Below are 20,217 nucleotides of genomic sequence, written 5' to 3'. Positions count from 1 at the left end.
CTGGAAATAAAACCCTTCCAACCATTTCAGATAACTCATAAAAATAAATTATGGAAAAGGAAGCAGATTTGCTTGCCTATAACTGTGCATGTCATGAGCATGGCAAGTCAGGCCATACGTACAAGTTAATCATCTGCTCAATGCTTTTAATTAAAAATTTGCTTGTAATCTTTCAATATTGCAGCTCTACTTAAATAAAAGAGTCATTTAACTTTTTCAGCCTCCGCATTTTTATTTGCCATTGATCAAACTTCCCCAAAATTACAGCAGTTTCATTGATATTACAGAGCAGATGCATTCATTTAAACCGTGCACAAAGCAGATGCACAGGTTGCAAACTTGCATATAACTTTGCTCCCATCCATTAATCCTCTGGTGGGTTCGCCGGCCTATCGTGGAGGAACCGTTGAGTTGGGAGGAGATGAGGGGAACGATTTCACTGGATGAGTGTTCAGTGGCTGACGTTGGAAATGGGAAGCATTCAGTTGCTTGAGCACAATGGCAGGCGGGACTGCTTAGTCATCACAGTTGACATTCACACAGATGGAAGAAAAAACAGAAATTTAAAAACACTTTATTTGCATATTGTCCCCAAAAATTAAGCACTCAATGTTAATGAAGACTTAATGACACCACAAATGCATGACCTGGATTCTAAATCAATCACAATTCAGACAAAAAAAAAAGACGTCCGAACTTCTCGCTTCTTTGCTTCTTCTCCCTTTCTCCACTCCTCTTCCTTGCCCCCATCCTCCTGTTCTCCCTCTACCCTGAGCATAATATCTATCTTTGGTTGCAAGACACTCAATGAAGTAAGAAGCTTTACTCTATCTCACTGGGAAAATTTAACTCCAAGCCTCCTTCCGATGGGCCTTAGCCCCAAGCTCACCCTGCACCAGCCTGGGCCTGTTCCACTTTGCGGATCAGCTGTCCACTTGGTGACCAGCACACATCCTGCACATCTCTGGTCCGTCCAACATACCGCACCCCCTGCATTAAGCACAGCCCCTGGACATGTTTCCGAGTTGTCAGTTGGTGTGGCTTGGATGCCTTGTTCTTCCCCCCCACCCCCATCACACAAGGCAGAACTTTGAGTAGAAGTCAGAGAAGGTGCACTAATGGGTCAGAGGTTATACCCACAACAGAAGATCCTCTGATTTGCACCGAGAGCTTTGGCAAGGGAGTGAGATGACTTGGCACTGCAGTAGCTGAGCACTCGTGCTTGATGTCAAATGCTGAGGAAAGTTTCATCATTTCTTAATCATGTCCTTCACACTGAAGTCCCTCCATCTGAGAGGCAGCAGCTGTCTCAGTCCCTGCACGAGAAGGAGACCCCTGAAGGCAATGCTGATATCAGCAGCTGCGAAGTTCACGGTCTGCTCATTCTCTTTCCAGCTGCCAGGAGATGAATGAAGGCAAAGAAATTAATTAAAATCACAACTAAAGTAAAAATAAATGTTTGGAAAATGAATCAAGCAAACATCCTGTCTCAAATCTAACTAAACATTGCACCGGTCTCTAATTAACGCTGCTAAATTAGGGTTGCTGGCGGGCCTTTTCGACGAGACAGGTTGAAACCTCTGCTATGCACAAGTCTGGCGGCTGAAGAGATCGAGGGTGACGGCACTGAGGAATGCTGGGATGCTGTTCTGATGATGCAGGTGGAGGTCAATCAGCTCGGTGAGGGAAGCGGAGAAGTTCGTCTCAAGCAGCTGCATCTTGGCTCCAAGGCTGTTGGCGGCCTGTGGGGAAGGCAGGGAGATGTCAATCATCAACAGAGTGAGCCCATTCCGTCCAGAACATTTCTCACCTGCTTCACACTTAGTTTACATCCCCCTTAGACTCCAGTTCGATCCGTGTGTAGTGCACACGTACAGTGTTTTAATCCCTTTGATTTAATATAAATATAATTTTAATTTAGAGGTACAGTATGGTTACACGCCTTCCGGACCCATGAACCCATGCCGCCCAAATTAACCTTCTAACCCAGTTTGCCTTTGGAATGTAGGAGGAAACTGGAGCACCCAGGCGGTCACGTGGAGGGCGTACAGACTCCTTACAGACAGCCACGGATTTGAATCCGGATCGCTGGCGCTGTAATCGTGCTACATTAACCATGCCGCCTTTAAACAGTGAGATTTTATGAGATTTAGAGCTTTAACGAGGACTGTTCAGACTTGGAACACCCTATTTACTTTCTGAGTAGCACCACACTTTGAAATGGAGGACCTCATCAATCTTTCTGTTTAATATTATTTCTGCTGAACATGAATAAAGACTGGGTTGGCAGTTCTTCTCACATTTACTTGTCACAGAATGCCATCTTCACTTCCCACCAGCGATCACTGTACATTCAAGATCTGTTGAAAGGTAACTGTGGGTCAGTTTCTGGAGCCTCAAAGTACATTCCATGATCTTCAATTGTTGCTGCCTGAGTAGAAAGCAGTCAAGAGCTCCAGCCTTTTCCCTTTGATGGCTTCTGAACAGTACAATGTCACTGGAGGAACTCAGCAGGTCAGAGAGCTTCCATGGTCAGAAATGGTCAGTCAACGTTTTTGGGTGGGGACTTCTAATCAAGAATTTTTTAAGGGGTCCCGATTCGAAATGTGGATGCCATCTGACTTTTTGAGTTTCTCCAGCAACTCTTTGTTATGGCATCTACAGATTTTGCATTTCCCTGTTTCATGGTATCTCAGTTCTGAAAATGAGCCGGGAGCCTTCCCCTGTTGATGTGCCACTAATCCGTGGGAGACTCCCCGAGTGATGTAGAGGGGAAAGAGGTGTGGAGGGGGAGGGGGAGTAATCAGGAAAGAAAACCCCTCACCCATGGTATCATCAAGCGTACAATAAAGACACCCAGAATTAGCCATTATTGGGGATGTCATTCATGACGTGTCCTGTCAAATTACATTGCCTTGCATGTATTGGATGTTGGGAGTGCCTTTGTATCACTCCTACATGGTTGGTGTAGCAGTTAGAGTGACACCTTCACAGTGCCAGTGATTAGGACCGGACCTGGGTTTGAATCCCGCGCTGTCTGTAAGGAGTTTGTGCATTCTCCCCGAATCTGGGCGGGTTTTCTCTGGGGGCTCCGGTTTCCTCCCACCATTTAAAATGTTCTGGGGGGTGCAGGTTAATGGGATGTAAATTGGGTGGCACGGACTCATGGGGCCGAATTCGCTTGTTACAGTGTTTTTTTTAAATACATTTTTAAAAATTCCTATCTGAGTTCCTCCAATCTCATGTGAATCAGTCAGTCAAAGGTACGAATTCACTGGGTACACGTACTTTACCCTGACAATAAAGGTGAGGCTGTAACAACAGCAAAGTCATTCTGAGCTCGACTGATGACACAAAAAGTCTGATGCACAGACAACCCTAAGGAAAATAGGATGGGGAAGGACAAGAGGATACGCTAGAACAAGCTCACAGCTCGGTCCGAAATAGGTGAACCCTGAGGATTAAGACAAGGAGTAGAAATGTGTCAATTTGCAACAAGAAAGAATGGAATTACTTTTAGGACAAATAATGTTTTTCAAAGTGAAGAGTGAGATCAAGAATATTAAAAAATTTGAATGCAAGAAAATATTCATATTGAGACTGGTGTCTGCAGAGCAATTCATATCCCTTGTGGTGAAGAGACACACACATTGGAAACCCAATTTGTTAGGACAGAGCCAACAACAGTTCTATCAAAAGATGGATGATTATCTGAATTGAGAGAGACTGCAGATGAGAGTTGAGGTTCAAGTCCGAACAAGGAGTGAAGAAGGCAAGGGGCACATTGGTCTTTATCAAAAAAGGGTTGAGGTTTAAGAGAGGGGGAGGTTTTGTTTCAGATGTACAGGTGAGCCCACACCTGGAATACTAAGAAGAATTTTGGACCCTTTTCCTAAAAAAATTATATGGAGGCGGTCCAAAAGGGATTCATCGGTCTAATTCCTGGGATGAGAGAGTTGTCAAGAGAGGCTAGTCAGCTTGTGACTGTCTTCCCTGGGAGCTTAGAAGAATGATAAATGACCTTATTCGAACATATAAGCTCCTAAGGGCATTGACAGGGAGATTTGAAACCTTTTCCTTTGTATTAGAGTCACAAAAAAGGGACCATAGTAACAACATATTAATTGGCCCATTAGAACTGAGGTCAGTGGAAAGTTCTTCTCTTAGAACAACTGGAATTCTCTGCCCCTGAGGGTGGTGGAGGCCAGATCACCAGATACATTGAAGGTGGAGAGCGATCACAATTTGAAAGAGGGAAGAGTTGGGAAACAGGAACAGAGGAGGCTAGTGTTGATCCACCCTGATCAGACTGGATCAAGCTTGAGGGCCCTGGTATCCTGTTATATTCTTGCGTTATAAATAATTGGTGAATGGAAAGGTAGAGAGGCCATCAGCAACAATATCATCACTCGAAATAAATCCATAAACACATTGTGCCCTTGGTGTTCACTGCAAGGAAAGGTGAATGATGGATTGGAATAAAGAATGCAACTCTTTTATTCAAAGAGGAAGGAATGCAAACAGCAAAACATTAAAAGCCAGTTAGCATTAATATCTATCCATGGGAACATGTTAGCTAACTTTAAAGTAAGTTCAACAGGGCACTTTAAACAATTCGAAGTAATCAGGAAAAGCCAACATGGTTCTGCACAAAGAAAATCACGTTTGACCAATTTATTGGAGAGTTTTGAACAAACATGTCACAGGGCTGTCCCCATGTTGGAAGTCAATTATTCAGGTCCTAGCTCCACCTACCTCATGTAACTGTATCAGAGACCTTCCCAGAAGGTACACAAAAAGGGAGCTCAGCTGATTATTGCATATGCATAGGGTGGGCAGACGTTTGGCTTTAGGCTGAACAGTCCAGCTTTTGAGGACCCTGTCCTCCGCCTGGCACCACCTCGAGCCAGATGTTAATTTGTCCTCCATTTGGAGGAGTAGGCCCTACACCCCCAAATAGAGGACAAATTAAGGGGGCGGAAAGAGCACTTACTGTTAAATGTGGCTGCATGCGCGGCCATGTTTCTTCTCATGCGCATGCGCAAGTGCCGGCTCGCATGTGCGCAATGAAGTGTGACGGCGGGCACACAGGTTCATGGCGGGTAAGCCCCCGCCCCTGCTGAGAGAGTTTCTGGCGCTCACCCTGCATGTCCTCCATTTTGGTAAGTTAGAAATGGCCACCCAAATAATGTATTCCATTTTATTTGCATCTCCTGAAGTACTGAAGCAGTCTCTTCCTGCATGCAAACAAAGACTGAATATCACACAGGCAAGGCCAGCATGTGACAAGCAACATTTGCGTTGCATGTGTATAGACAAGAGAGAATATAACCACTTAACCACACCCTGAACCTGGACTGTCAGGCTGCTTCCTCTTTCTGCAGATTCTACTTAACCTGATAATGTGTTTCTATTTTCATTTCAAATCTACACCTGCAACACTTTTTCTTGGTTTTGAGGGCTCACCATTGACTTGAAATTTAACTGAACCTCCAGGTTAATATGTGTGCTATAAGTCTCATAAGTGAGTCAGCTGGTTGCAAGCCTAAGTCATTGCGGTCAAGAGCTGAAATGCCCCTGCAATGTACCATCTACGTACCCATTCCCTTCTCTGCTGGGGAACTGTGGGCATAATACCATCTACATACCCATTCCCTTCTCCCCTGGGGAACTGTGGACATAATACCATCGATGTACACATTCCCTTCTCCGCTGGGGAACTGTGGGCATAATACCATCTACGAGACGTTGCAGAAAAACACCCAGTCTTCCTCAAATACACTTCCAGAACCCATTACTTCTACCAACTCGAATGGAAGTAATGGCAGATACTCAGGAACCCACCACCTATGAGTTAAGAACATGGAACATTACAGCACAGTGCAGGCCCTTCAGCCCACGATATTATGCCGAATTATGTAAACCTACTCCACCACAATCTAACCCTTCCCTACTTCACACCCATAACCCTCTATTTTTCTTACATCCATATCTAAGAATCTTTTGAATATACCTACTGTAACCGTATTCGGCAACACTCCCGGCAATGCATTCTAGGCATCCGCCACTCTCTGTAAAAAAAACGTTCCTGACTGACTGCTCTAAAATGATCCTTTGAAGGACTTTAACTTGTAGACTATCCCCATCTTTCTCCAGAAGTAAAACGTGAAAGTGTGCAGACACCGTGGCTGAAGTAAAAACACAATGCTGGAGAAACTCAGCTGGTCAAACAGTGTGTTTGGTGTAGTAAAGATAAAGATATGTTACCAACAGTTTGGGCTCAAGGTATGGAAAAATGTCGACAGACATCCAAACAAAATGGTGGGGGGGTGGAGCAGAGTTACAGTTTGATTTGGACATCGTGTTCGGCACAGACACGTGAGCTGAAGGGCCTGTTCCTGTGCTGTTTAGGATAATCTTGGTTTCCACCCTATCAAAGACTCACCTCTTTCCACCTACTTCCTGTCCACCCAACAACTTCCCTGCAACTTAAATCACACTTGTTCTCTTTTGATGAAACATTAACTCTTTGTGTTGCTTTTGAAAATTTCCAGCAGCGACAGTTTTTAAAATTTTCAATTAAGGCTAATGACAAATTGTGTTTTTGGTGTTGGTTGAAGGCATGGTTAGAAATCGCTCCTGCAAACAGTGTCACGAGTGTTGAGAACAGAGATCAATCCCTGTCCTTCTCACTCAGAGAGTGGGGTGGGCCACAGGCCCTCCAGCCCAGCCAACCCATGATGACCATCTGGACTAGTCCATTTGCCTAAATCCCTCTAAACCTTTCCTAACCAGGAACCTGTCTAAATGTCTTTGAACTTGTAATGCTCTCTCCCTGCAACCACCTCCCCGATCTGTCAATCCACGGGACAATAAAAGTGGCAGAGGATCAGTGGAGTCTCCTTCCCACACCCCTCCCCCCCCATCGGCGTGATCTACTGGGATCATTATCTGAAGAAGGCATGCAAAATCATTGAGGACCCCTTCCACCCTGCACACAGCATCTTTCAGCGGTTCCCTTCGGGGAAAAGATACAGGAACATCGGAGCTAGCACCACCAGGCTGAGGAACAGCTTCTTCCCACGGCAGTGAGAACGCTGGACGACCAAAGGAACTGCTCCCACTGACTATCTGAGATTCTCATTTGTAAGGAGCAATATTTATATATTTATTTTTACAGCTAAAGAACTTGTCTTGCATATGTACTATTTGTCTGTATGTGTGTTATGTCTGGTTGTAGGTCTGTGTGCTTTTCAGGACCGGACAGCACATTTTCGTTGGGTTGTACTTATTCAATCAGATGACCATAAACGACTTAATTGTATCCGCCTCTACTACTTCCTCTAGTTGCTCCCTACATATACCCAACCTCTCAGTGAGGAAAAATCCAAGCCCTTTTTAAATCTTTCCCCTCTCATCGTAAACCTATGCTCTCTACCCTAGAAAGTAGGCTGCAGCCACCTCCTTGAACTGTGCCCATTATTTTACAAAGTGCAGTCATGTGTTGAGCTGACCTTTATTCCACCCTACTCATAATCAATGGTTACAGGAGGTCATGCCCTTCCTAAGTTTAGAAAAAAAAATCAGACATAACGTAAAGGTGAATTTTTACAAGACGTGGGGCCCATTCATGGAGTATTACCATAAATTAACAAATTAGGGTGTTTGGATGAACAGCGCTGTCTGGTCTCTGAATGCCGTCCTTCGCTTCCTATATTAGATATGCAAGTTTTCCTTGTTTAGAGGGAAGGGTTTGATTAACAGAGTTTTCTTTCTTTTTTAATATTTTGATATAGTATAACCATTTAACAATGACAGTACAGAAACAGGCCATCTCGGCCCCTCTAGTCCGCACCGATTTAAGAGAGTTCCACTAGTCCCACCTACCCGTTCCCTGTCCATAACCCTCCAACCCCCTCACATCCAACCTTCTCTTACATGACAGAATTGACCCTGCTGCAACCACCTCTTCTGGAAGGTCATTCCACTCAGCCACCACTCTCTGATGTGAAGAAGGTTCCCCTCACATTACTAATAATGAGTTTGATTGGGAAGGATGCACAAAATTTGGACCACGTATGACCAAGGTTTTATTTGAAATGTCCAAATTATTTGTCCTTTTGTACATTCCAGCATATGTATTGGATTCATACATTATTAAATTCAATAAAGATATTTTATAAAGAAAGAAAGAGGTGACCCTTGCTATCATTTTTGCTTTTCATTTGTTGCAAGAATCAACTGAAGGGCTTCCAGCAAATTGCGAAGTGCGGAATAAAAATAAGATCTTGATTTCATGAACAAAGTTGCTGCACATGTTACGAAGTTCCACTTGGTTCACCTGACAAAAGAACTGCTCGGTACAAAGCCCTTTCTCGTGCCCAAAGGTCTGTAAAATACTGAAGCTCAGTAACACAGCAACGGCCACCTCTGGTGAATAAAAGCTATCTTCAAAGCACAGTTGTCAGTGTAACACGACTGCAAAAAAAAATCATAATTCGACTCAAACACTATGTACTTCAACAAAGAAAATAAAAGATAAAGGGACAGTGCATATTTTGGATCAATTTTGGCTGTTGAAGTATGATACAAAGGGAATAGTTATCAGCTCCTATCACTGCTTGCTTCAAGCATATGAAAGCCACACTCCAGAGAACCGCCCTAAGCTCTTTTCTCTTTCCATCCTGCACCTGGAGGAAGCAGCAAGTGAACAATGATGCAGGATATTAAACACACGAATCTAGAAATCTCTTTTGTAACCTTGCGCGATGAGCAACTGAGGGAACTGACAGCCTCCAACATTTTGGTGTGTTTTTACTACAACCACAGTGTCTGCAGACTTTTGTGGTTCACTCTCTCTAGCACCTGCAGTCTCTCTTGTTTACATGTCGTGGGAATGAAAGCTGTTGGACCATGCCATTTGAAATCTGACATCTCTCAGAGCGTGAGCTTTCTTTGCAATTCACTTAACACTGACACCTAAGGAAACGTAAAGGTTCCAAGGAGCTATTGTCTTGTATAACTTTGAGTGTCATTAAACAGCAACAGCGTATTGAAGTTTGCCATTTTACAGACAGTTTCTAATTGATTAGTGCAACACTGTTGTCATAGCAGTTTTTATCCCCCTATTGTTTGCTAACTGATTACAGTAATTACAACTTTATTACAGTGTTTTAAATTATTCATTGCCCTCGTATTACAAATTCTTCTGATTAATTAGGTTCCAATAGTGGCCATTAAAAAATCAATTTCTATAACCTACACTAGACAACGGCTGCCTGCTGATGGAACAGGGAGTCACAGCAGAGCCTGAGAATCACTTTGCTTACTGGACTTCAACATTGGGATAAATAGAGTGCTCATAAACTGGTTTGCCTTGAGATGTCAGATCTTCCAGCTGAAATTAAATCCTTCACTCTGGGAGATTCATAACAAAACAGGTTCCAGCTGTGAGATTTTCTTTTGAATTTAGACATACAGCGCGGTAACAGGCCATTTCGGCCCACGAGTCCGTGTCATCCAATTACACCCCATTAACCTCCACCCCCGGTATGTTTTGAACAGTAGGAGGAAACCGGAGCCCCCGGGGAAAACCCACGCAGAAACGTGGTGAACGTACAAACTCCTTACCGACAGCGCTGTAAAGGCGTTGCACTAAACGTTACGCCAACCGTGCCGCCCTTGTGCAGTTTAACAGTGTTAACTGCACACCTGGGACGATACAGAGTTTCAGGAAACTGTATTCTCAGTTCTTAGCTTAGTGGACTCAACCATATCCTGCAGCAGTTTACACATGGGAATCTTGACTGGCTTTTAAATATGCATTTCAGATGCTCCTTTGACAAGCTCAGAATATGGCAGGCAATCCAATCCAATCTAACGGAGGGTGTATCCAGCTTCTGGCATTGCAACATGTTGGCTGATTGGAGCACAGCAAGATCCTTTGAAGACCATGAGGGAAATTATAAAATGATCTGTTTTAGGAGTCAGGGAGGGGCAGGAACTGTTATTCAGAAGGATTGGGGAATATCATTTCTTTGAAATAATACCATTCGACCATGATTATCCTGGACCTCGAAATGTTAAAACAAAAGTAAAATACCATGGTGGAAGTGAAAACACAATGCTGGAGAAATGTTAGCTCTAGGAAACTCCAATCAGACAGTGTCCTTGGTGAGCAAGAGTAAAGAGAATCCCAAGGCATTTTTTACTGACTCAGGAGAGGATCATTCAAGGACAATTTATGGTCAGAGCCAGAGGACGTGGGCAAAGTATTAAATGAGTACTTTGGATCTCTAATTAACGAGGAGAAGGATGTGGAGGTTGGTGATATGGAGCGAGGCCATGGAGCAAGGCATTTTTTACTGATATTAAAAACATGAGGATGACTCGGGAGAGGATCATTCAAGGACAATTTATGGTCGGAGCCAGAGGAAGTGGGCAAAATATTAAATGAGTACTTTGCATCTGTGATTAACGAGGAGAAGGACGTGGAGGATGGTGATATGGAGCGTGGTCATAGAGCAAGGCATTTTGAGATCAGTGAATTGTTGTCTTTGGGTTTTGTGACCAGTATTGAGAAGGACGAGGCCCCTGGGCCTGATGTAATTGATAGAGTCAAGTGAGGAGATTGCTGGGACCTTGACAAAGATCTCTGCATCCTCACTTGGGAAAGGAGAGGTCCCAGAGAATTGGAGAGGAGCTAATGTTGTACCTTTGTTCAAAACGAGGATCAAGGATAATCCAGAAAATCATTGGGCAGTAGACTCTACATCTCAGTGGTGAGAGAACTATGGAAATGGATACTTAGGGATAGGGTTTATGTATATTTGGAAAGTCATGGTCAGATTAGGACATGGTTTAGTGAGGGGTGGGTTACATCTTACCCATTTGATTGAGCTTTTTTGAGGAGGTGACAAATGTGGTTAATAAGGGTAGGGCAGTGTATATTTTCTATGTGAGACATTTGTCAAGGTCCCTCTTGGTAGGTTAAATCAGAAGGTGCAGAGGCAAGGGATCCATGGTGGGTTGATAGTTTGGATATGGAAATGCCTGGGCAGAGAAGACCGAGGTGGGAGAGTATTATTCTGGCTGAAGGTCCGTGACCAGTGGCGTTCCTCAAGGATCAGTGTTGGGACCCCCGCTGCTTGTCAATATAAATGAAAAAGTTGGTGGGAGGGTTCATAAGTTTGCAGTTGACACCAGATTGATAGAGTTGTGGACAGTGTAGAGGGTTATCAAAGAATACAAAAAAAAAAAGACCAGTTACAGACCTGGGCAGAGTAATGACAGATGAGGTTTAATCCGGACAAGTGCAAGGTGTTCTACTTTGGGAGATCAAATGTAAGGAGACCATATAGAGTTAATGGTGGGACTCTTGAAAGCTTTAAAATGCAGAGGGATCTGGAGTTCCAGGTCCATTGCTCATTGAAAGTGGCCACACAGTAGATAGGGTGGCAAAGAAGACATCTTGTACGCTTGGCTTCATTGAGCAGGGCATTGAGTAGAAAAGTAAGGAGGTGGTGTTGCAGGAATATAAAACTCTGGTGAGACTGCACTTGGAATATGGCGTGCAGTTATGGTCGCTCCATTACAGGAAGGATATTGAAAATGGGAGAGAAGGGGTTTACCAGGACATGAGGGTACAAATTATGGGGAGTTATGCCCAAACTTGAGTTAATTTCTCTGCAGGCTGAGGGGGTGAAGTTTATAAAATTGAGAGAGGCATTGTTAGGTGGACAGTCAGAATCATTTTCCCAGGGTAAAAGAGTCACAGACGAGAGGAGAAGTGTTCAAGATGAAGGAGAGAAGGTTTAAGGGGAAATGTGTGGGGCAAAAATTTCACACAGAGAGTAGAGAGCTCCTGGAACCTGCTGCCAGGGGTTGTGACAGAAGTAAATACGATGATAATAGACTTCCACATGGAGTGGTATCTATCAAGTGCAAGCATAAAAATTGTAGTCTGATTCACACAACATATTCGGTACCGATACATAGGCAGAAGGGCGTGTCTTGTGCTGTCCCTTGCTCTATAAGTTTTGAGAAGTTATCTTAAAACTCAGCATTGATTTCAAAAGTCAGAATCACAACTATTATTTCATTCTTCCCAGGCAGTAGGCATTAGTAATAACCCTACTATTTCCATGTCATATATCCTCTAAATCCAGCTACGAACGAAAAGAAACATGATTTTATGATGCATTTTGGACATTCCTTTCTAAACTACCAAAGCACTTTGTAACGAGGAATTTTGATGTGTAGTTAATTCTAGTATTTTTTTTCTCTCTTGCCCCAGGAATATTGCTTGCTGCTTGCACTATAATTCTTCCAGCCATGGATGGTGTTGGAGCTCGAAGTCAGTACAAATAATCACATAACTTCTGATTTCCAAATTTACTTGGGGCCATCCGGATAGCCTTAAACTATTTGGAGAGCTGTCCCGACCCAACAAGGTGGTGCTTCTGTGGAGTAATGGGATGGTGTGATGGAGAGGGGAAAGAATGTGGGTTGCCAACAACAAAGGGTGAAAGCAGAAATTTTATCAGCTTGTGGTTTGGCTGGAAATATTAACGTCAGATGTTTCTGAATGTTCCAAAACCTTTTAAAAAAATTTCTGACCCTTTTTCAGAAATTCCAGATACCTACCGTATATTTCGGCATATAAGTCAAGTTGTGAAAACACCCCCCCTCCCAAAAAGCTCTCAAAAAATGGGGGTCAATTGATACGCCATATATATTTTTGAGACCTTAAACTCACCTCAAAATCCAATCTATGCTGATCTGGTGTACGTCGACCCTTGAAAAACCAAAACAAAACCCTGACTGTGACAGATTTTCATTGAAAACAACACAATTAGTACCCTTCAAAATCGCTATCATAGTCCAAAAGCAACACATTTAGAATCCTTCAAAGTCACTCTTGCTATCATTGTCTGAAACAGAGATGGCAGCAGGCACATCCATACTCTCACTGTTTAAACAGTCTTCATACGGGTCCCGGTCTGTATCTAATGAGGTGTTTTTAGCTTCGTCGTCAGTGTCCCACAATAAATCATCTTCGTGCCATCAATTTCACAAGAATTTTTAAACGATTTGATCACAGTCTCTACTTTGACTTTGTACCATGCCTGAGCACGAAGTCACACAGCACATCAGTTGCGCAGCCCGCATTGCCCCACATTTTGTAAACGACTTTTCTGCACTTGACTTGCATGTATTCCATTCCACACGCACATGGTCTTTGAATGGCTTGTTCAAGCAAACATCAAGAGAAGTCAAACCACCCGGGATAACCAACATGTAAGTATTATGTAGTGCTAATCTACTTCTACTGTTCTCAGTTTAAGTGGCTACGAAACATATCCCAGGCCAGCAAACTCCATCTTTGCATAGACTGCCATTTCCACACATTGTCTATCCATAGTTTTATTCCATTTTCATCCTTCCACCCATTTTCATGAAAATGTACAAAAATACCTGGAGGGAATTTCATTTTTGGCTTAATTTTGCATTTAAAGATTACCATGGGTCTTAACTTTGTCCCGTTGGCCATGCACGATTACAGCACGGTAAACCTGGTCTTATCGTGGCCTGTACTTCTGGTTTGCACAGTTTAGACACCATTGCACTGTTCTACTGCCTATCATGTTGAAATTTATGGGGGCTTTGTTTATATTTCCGATATTTGCCAATGCAAACTGGTGTTTCTGCTGGTCCATATAATGAACCAGTGAAAGCATAACTTTATGATCAAGATCTTTGGGTAGTTTTTGTGCAATTTTTGTTTTTTGGCGTAATACCAGATTTTTCGTGTTCAGGAAATGATTGCACCAGCCTGATGTAGCCTCAAAACCATCACTGAGGTGGAGGAGTCATGTGATGAAATAGTGGCTGGTAGGATAAAACCAGCCCTCTCCAGAAAAAAAGTCAAGAAAAGACAAAGTTCAACAAATATAAAATATAAGAAAAAGAAGGTAAAGTTGCAGAGAAGAGAAAGAAGATGGCACCCAAGAAGGAAAAAGTAAAAAACAACAGAAAAAAAAGAAAAGTCACCGAAAAAGAAAGAAGGCGGCCTTACCTGCATAAAGGAACAGGGAGCTGTGGTGACGAAGAACGACGTTCTCCGAGGTTAGTGTCAGCCCTGCGGAGTCGCGAGCCCCCCCACTGATTAGTGGACTGCAAAAATGGCTCTCTGAGCCAAACAAAAGTGCACAAAAGTGCGAGGAGTCCCGCATGAGTCGTGCAAAATCAAAGATAGAAGAAAACACCGACAGTAGGAGGGCTCAGCCGAGGAGCAGGCAACCACGGTGCGACCAGCTGAGGGATGCCCGATTCCAGATGAGGAAGGCGGCAGGACAGGGAGTGAGGTACCAGGCGAGAAAGAAAGTCGATGGGATGAATGGCAAAAGGAGCAGCAGCAGGAGGCCCAACAGATGAGCAGCCCAGAAGGGGAGGACCAACAGCAAGAGGCCCAGCAAGAAGAGGCCCGAAGAAGACACAAACACAGGTACAGACACAGAAGAAGGGGAAGAAGAAGACCAAGATCACAGAGAAATAGAAGGTAAAACAGATGGACAGAATTTAGATAAAGCTTTTTTTGAAGAACAAATGAGAGCATTAAAAGAATGGTTGTCATTAGAATTTAGTGCAATTAAAATTAAAATGAAAAGAACAGAAGATAAAATGCAAAGATTAGAACTAATAATGACAGAAATAGGGAAAAGAGTAGAAAATGTGGAAGAACGAGAAACGGCTGTAGAAATGGAAGTAAACAACTTAAGAAGAAAATTGGAAGAAAGTGACAAAAATATTAAAGAGACAAAAGAGTTGTTAGCTCAGAAAATTGATATGTTGGAAAATTATAGTAGGCGAAACAACATAAAAATAGTGGGCCTGAAGGAGGGTGAAGAAGGCACAGACATGAAGGAATTTATAAAAGGATGGATCCCGAAGGTCCTGGGAATGACAGAAATGCAGGAAGAAATGGAAATAGAAAGGGCTCACAGAGCACTAGCTCCAAAACCAGAGACATATCAAAAACCACGATCCATCTTAGTAAAACTTTTGACATATACGACAAGAGAAAATATATTGGAACGGGCAAGGAATAAAATTAAAGATTATAAACCATTGGAATACAAGGGTCAAAAAATATTTTTTTACCGAGACATAAGTTTTGAACTCTTAAAGAAGAGGAAAGAGTTTAATACAGCAAAATTGATCCTATGGAAAAAATGCTATAAATTCATGTTAAGACATCCAGCCATGCTTTGAATATTTATATCCGGGGAGCAAAACAGACTGTTCTCGGATCTGGAGGAAGCACAAGAATTTTCAGAGCGTTTGCAGGACAGAAGGAGAGATGAAGAGATGTAATAAGAATGAAGAACGGTGATAAAGTATATATAAAGATGTAAAAACAATGTATATGTAAAGAACTAAAGAAGGGAAAGAGAAGGGAAGGAAGGAAGTGTTTTCTGGGGGGGGGATTGTGGGGGGAGAGAATAACCGTCACTGCGAAATCAGTTGACGCTTGCGAGCAAGATCGCAATCCAAATGGAAAGGGAAGTTGTGGTTCCCTGGCAAGGGTTAAGTGGGGGGGGGGGGGGGGCATTTGGGGTTAAGGTAATATTGGGTGTGGGAATTGTTGGAGTATTTTATGTTTTAAATGTGTTGTCATACATTGAGTTTAAAAAGGGTAAACTGAGAGATGAAACTGGGGAAAAGGGGGATGGTGGTGGTGAGGAAGCGGAAATGAAGTGTAAACAAGATATAAGATGGCCATGTTGAACTATATGACTATAAACATTAATGGAATACATAACCAAATTAAAAGGAAGAGGCTACAAAATTTATTGAAGAAGGAAAAAACAGATATAGCATTTGTGCAGGAAATACATCTAACTGAAGCGGAACATAACAAACTAAAGAGAGACTGGGTAGGACATGTAATGGCAGCATTAGGTGTAGCCATATTAGTTAAAAAAAATTTACCAATCAAAATAGAAGAGGAAATAATAGATCCGGCAGGGAGGTATGCAATGATAAAATGTTAGATATACTCAGAATTTAACGAGGAGGATCAAAAGTTTATGCAGGATATTTTTTTAAAGATTGCAGACACACAAGGAAATATATTGATAGGAGTGGATTTTAACCTTAATTTGGACCCAATGTTAGACAAAACTGGACAAAAGACAAGTAAAAAGAATAAAGTATCCAAATTTATGCTTAAATCAATGCAGGAAATGAAACTTATGGATATATGGAGGAGGCAATACCCAAGAGAGAAGGAATTTTCATATTATTCGAGTAGGCACAAAACTTACTCAAGGATTGATATGTTTTTGTTGTCAGCCCATATTCAAGGGAGAGTTAGGAAAACTGAGTATAAACATAGACTACTATCAGATCATTCGCCCCTGTTATTAGCAATAGAACTGGAGGACATCCCACCAAGAACATATAGATGGAAGTTAAACTCCATGCTATTTAAAAGACAGGAATTTAGGGAGTTTATTGAACGGCAAATGAAAACATATTTTGAAATAAACACAGGATCAGTGAAAGACAAATTTATATTATGGGACACAATGAAAGCCTTCATTAAAGGGCAAATAATAAGTTATGTGACTAAGATGAAAAAGAATTACAATCAGGAAATAGAACAATTGGAAAGGGAGATAGTAAGTACAGAAAAGGAATTAGTAAAAAGGGATGATATAATGAAAGGGAGAGAATTGGTGGACAAAAAAATTAAATACGAAACATTATAAATGTATAAGGTGGAGAAAAACATAATGAAAACAAAGCAAAAGTATTAGGAACTGGGAGAAAAAGCACATAAAATATTAGCCTGGCAACTTAAAACAGGACAAGCTAAAAGAAAGATACTGGCATCAAGGAAAAAGGACAAACAAATTCCATATAATCCAACAGAGATTAATGAAAATTTTAAGGAATTTTATGAACAATTGTATCAAACTGAGAATGAGGGGAAAGATGATAAAATAGAGGAATTTTTAGCTAAAATTGAATTGCCGAAATTGCAAGAAGAGGAACAAAACAAACTAATAAAACCATTTGAAATATAGGAAGTACAGGATATATTAAAAAAGCTGCTGAACAATAAAACGCCAGGAGAGGATGGATCCCCAATAGAATTCTATAAAACATTTAAAGAGTTATTAATTCCTCCTCTTCTGGAAGTAATGAACCAGATAGAAGAAACACAAAACTTGCCAGATTCATGTAAGACAGCAATAATTACAGTAATACCAAAGATGGGGAAGGATCCATTAACATCAATATTATATAGACCAATATCTCTACTTTACTCAGATTATAAGATAATAGCAAAATTATTAGCAAACAGATTGACCAATTGTGTACGAAAAAAAGTAAAACAAGATCAAACTGGATTTATTAAGAAAAGATGAACAGCGGATAATATCTGTAAACTTATTAATCTAATTCATGCAGTTCAAGGCAATAAGAAACCAACAGTGGCTGTTGCTTTAGACGCAGAAAAAGCCTTTGATAGAATAGAATGGAACTATTTATTTAAAGTATTACAGAGGTTCAATCTACCAGAAAAATATATTAATTGGATTAAAGCATTGTATAATTGGCAAAGGTAACAGTAAATGGATATGTATCGAGCCAATTTAAATTAAGTAGGTCAACTAGACAGGGATGTCCATTATCCCCCTTATTGTTTGCCTTAGCAATAGAACCATTCACAGAACTGATAAGAACAGAAAAAAAAATAAAAGGGATAAAAATAAAGGAGAAGGACTATAAAATCAGCTTATTTGCAGATGACATCATAGTATACCTAACAGAACCAGAAATATCAATAAAAGAATTACATAAGAAATTGAAGGAATACGGAGAAATATTGGGGTACAAGATCAACACAAATAAAAGTGAAGTGATGCCAATGAGTAATGCGGATTATACAAAACTTAAAAAAGAATCACCATTTAAATGGCAAGCACAAGCAATCCGATACCTAGGGATCAGGTTAGATAATAACTTAAGCCACTTGTACAAACTAAATTATCAGCCATTAATAAAGAAATTGCAGGAAGACTATCCTATCGTTGATAGGGAGGGTAAATTGCATTAAAATGAATGTTTTCCCAAGGATACAATACAATTTCAATCACTGCCAATTCCCTTAACAGAAAAATTCTTTAAAGAACGAAAGAGAATAATAAGGAAATTCTTGTGGAAAGGGGGGAAACTGAGGGTAGCGTTAGATAAATTAACGGAGAGGTATAATCAAGGTGGTTTGCAGTTACCAAACTTTAAAAATTATTATAGAGCCGCACAATTAAGGTATTTATCAGATTTTTACCAGACAAGGGAAAAACCAGACTGGATTAAGATAGAACAAGATAAAATAGGGGAGAAAGTACCAGAACATATACTTTATAAGTGGGATGAAAAGCTGGTGCAATATAAAACTTAATATAGTTACTTAATATAGATGGAAGTTACTTAATCATTTACTTAATATATGGAAGAACATCCACTTAGAAAGGAAAAAAAAACGAATGACCAAATACCAAAATTGTTATTGACACAAAACCCACTCACTAATCCTTTTTACAATAGATAACCTTTCCTTTAGAGAATGGGAGAGAAAAGGAATCGAAATAATAGAAAATTGTTTTTTGGGAAATAATTTATTAACATTTGAACAGTTGAAGTACAAATATGGAATAACTCATGGTACAATGTTTGCATATCATCAACTGAAAGCTTATTTAAAGGATAAATTGGGAAACAGACTGAGATTACCAGAAGGAAGTAGCTTTGAAAATTAAAAGATTTATAATGAACATGTACATCAAGCTGCAAGATAAGCAAAATGATGAAATAAGTTATAAATCTAAACAAAAGTGGGAAAAGGACTTAAACATAAAGATAAAAAATGAAATATGGGAAAAGTTATGTTCTGGAACTATGAAGAATACAATAAACACAAGGTTACACTTGATACAGTATAATTGGTTACACAGGTAATATATCACACCTCAAAAGTTAAAATAATGGGATCCAACATTATCAGATAAATGTTTTTGCTGTAAGAAGGAAACAGGAACAACAGTACGTGCAATATGGGCATGTATGAAAGTGAAAATGTTTTGGAAAGGATCTAAATCAGATATTAAATAAAATCACAAAAAATAACATACCAAAAAATCCAGAGATCTTTCTTCTAAGTAACATGAGAAGTAAGGAATTAGGCCTCAAAATGGATAAAGCACAAAAAAGATTCATTGTTATAGTCTTAGCGATAGCAAAAAAATGTATAATGTCAACTTGGAAAATGGAAGAGAGCCTGAGAATACAGCAATGTAACATGGAAATGAATAAATGTATTCCATTGGAAAAAAATACGAAACATTTTGAAGGGTAGGGGGAAAAAAGGGAGAAAATTCCACTGTGTATATTTAATGAGAAACATTTGTATATATTTTGGTTGATTTGGTTCACAGTGTGAAAAATAATTTAAAAAAAAATTATCACTGAGGTCTGGGTGCAGCTTGGCCCACTGCAGTGCAAATGTTCTTATTTTATTTCGGGTGACTATGTAGCAATTCTTGCCCATTCTGCCACATGATTTTCCAACTCTGGCCAATGAGTGATTCCTTTTCTCAACAAATATGGCCTTTTTGGTATTTTTCTTGGACTCTTCTTTCTTCCTCCTATCTCTTACCAACTTCTCATACACCTCGAATTTTCTTGCCGCAGCACAGCTGTTGGTTTTCTTGGCCATTTCTATCACTTTCAACTTAAAGCTCACTTCATATTTTCATCGCGTGCTGCGTGGTGTTGATAGACCCTCCATGATAGCAATTGCCTCCAGCCAATGCCCAACAGATCAATCCGCGTGATCTATGGGGGGGGGTGGGGGGGGGGTTGACGTATACTCTTGTCAATGGCCCATCTCAGGCATCGGAAGCTTTGGGGGTCGACTTATACGCCAGTCAGCGGGGCAGCCAGAAAAAGGGGGTCAACTTATATGCTGGATATACCATAAAACCCTTAAAATTATGCTGAAAAGGGGGGGTCAACTTATATGCTGGTTGACTTGTACACCAAAATATATGGTAACCCAATGGAACACATTAAATATTATCCTATATAGATCAAGCTGTCAAAGGATGTAATGGAGGCAGGTAAGATTCCCATGTTTGGATGGAC

At 40.9% G+C, this 20,217-nt stretch overlaps 1 protein-coding gene across 1 annotated transcript in view; it reads right to left on the bottom strand.

Annotated features, from left to right (window-relative positions):
- Positions 1-212: 212 nt before the first annotated feature.
- Positions 213-20,217, bottom strand: part of mad1l1 (mitotic arrest deficient 1 like 1) — a 1,066,498-nt gene continuing 1,046,493 nt past the window's right edge. The window contains exon 19 of the mRNA XM_069928298.1: positions 213-1,742. Within this exon, the coding sequence (XP_069784399.1) occupies positions 1,584-1,742 (159 nt within the window). The 3' untranslated portion in view covers positions 213-1,583. The remainder of the gene's footprint in view (positions 1,743-20,217) is intronic.

The sequence above is a fragment of the Narcine bancroftii genome, chromosome 3 (assembly GCF_036971445.1).
Source record: "Narcine bancroftii isolate sNarBan1 chromosome 3, sNarBan1.hap1, whole genome shotgun sequence".
In the NCBI taxonomy this organism is placed as follows: domain Eukaryota; kingdom Metazoa; phylum Chordata; class Chondrichthyes; order Torpediniformes; family Narcinidae; genus Narcine; species Narcine bancroftii.
Note: the sequence above shows the minus strand (reverse complement) of the source record. Positions and strands in the feature narration are given on the sequence as shown.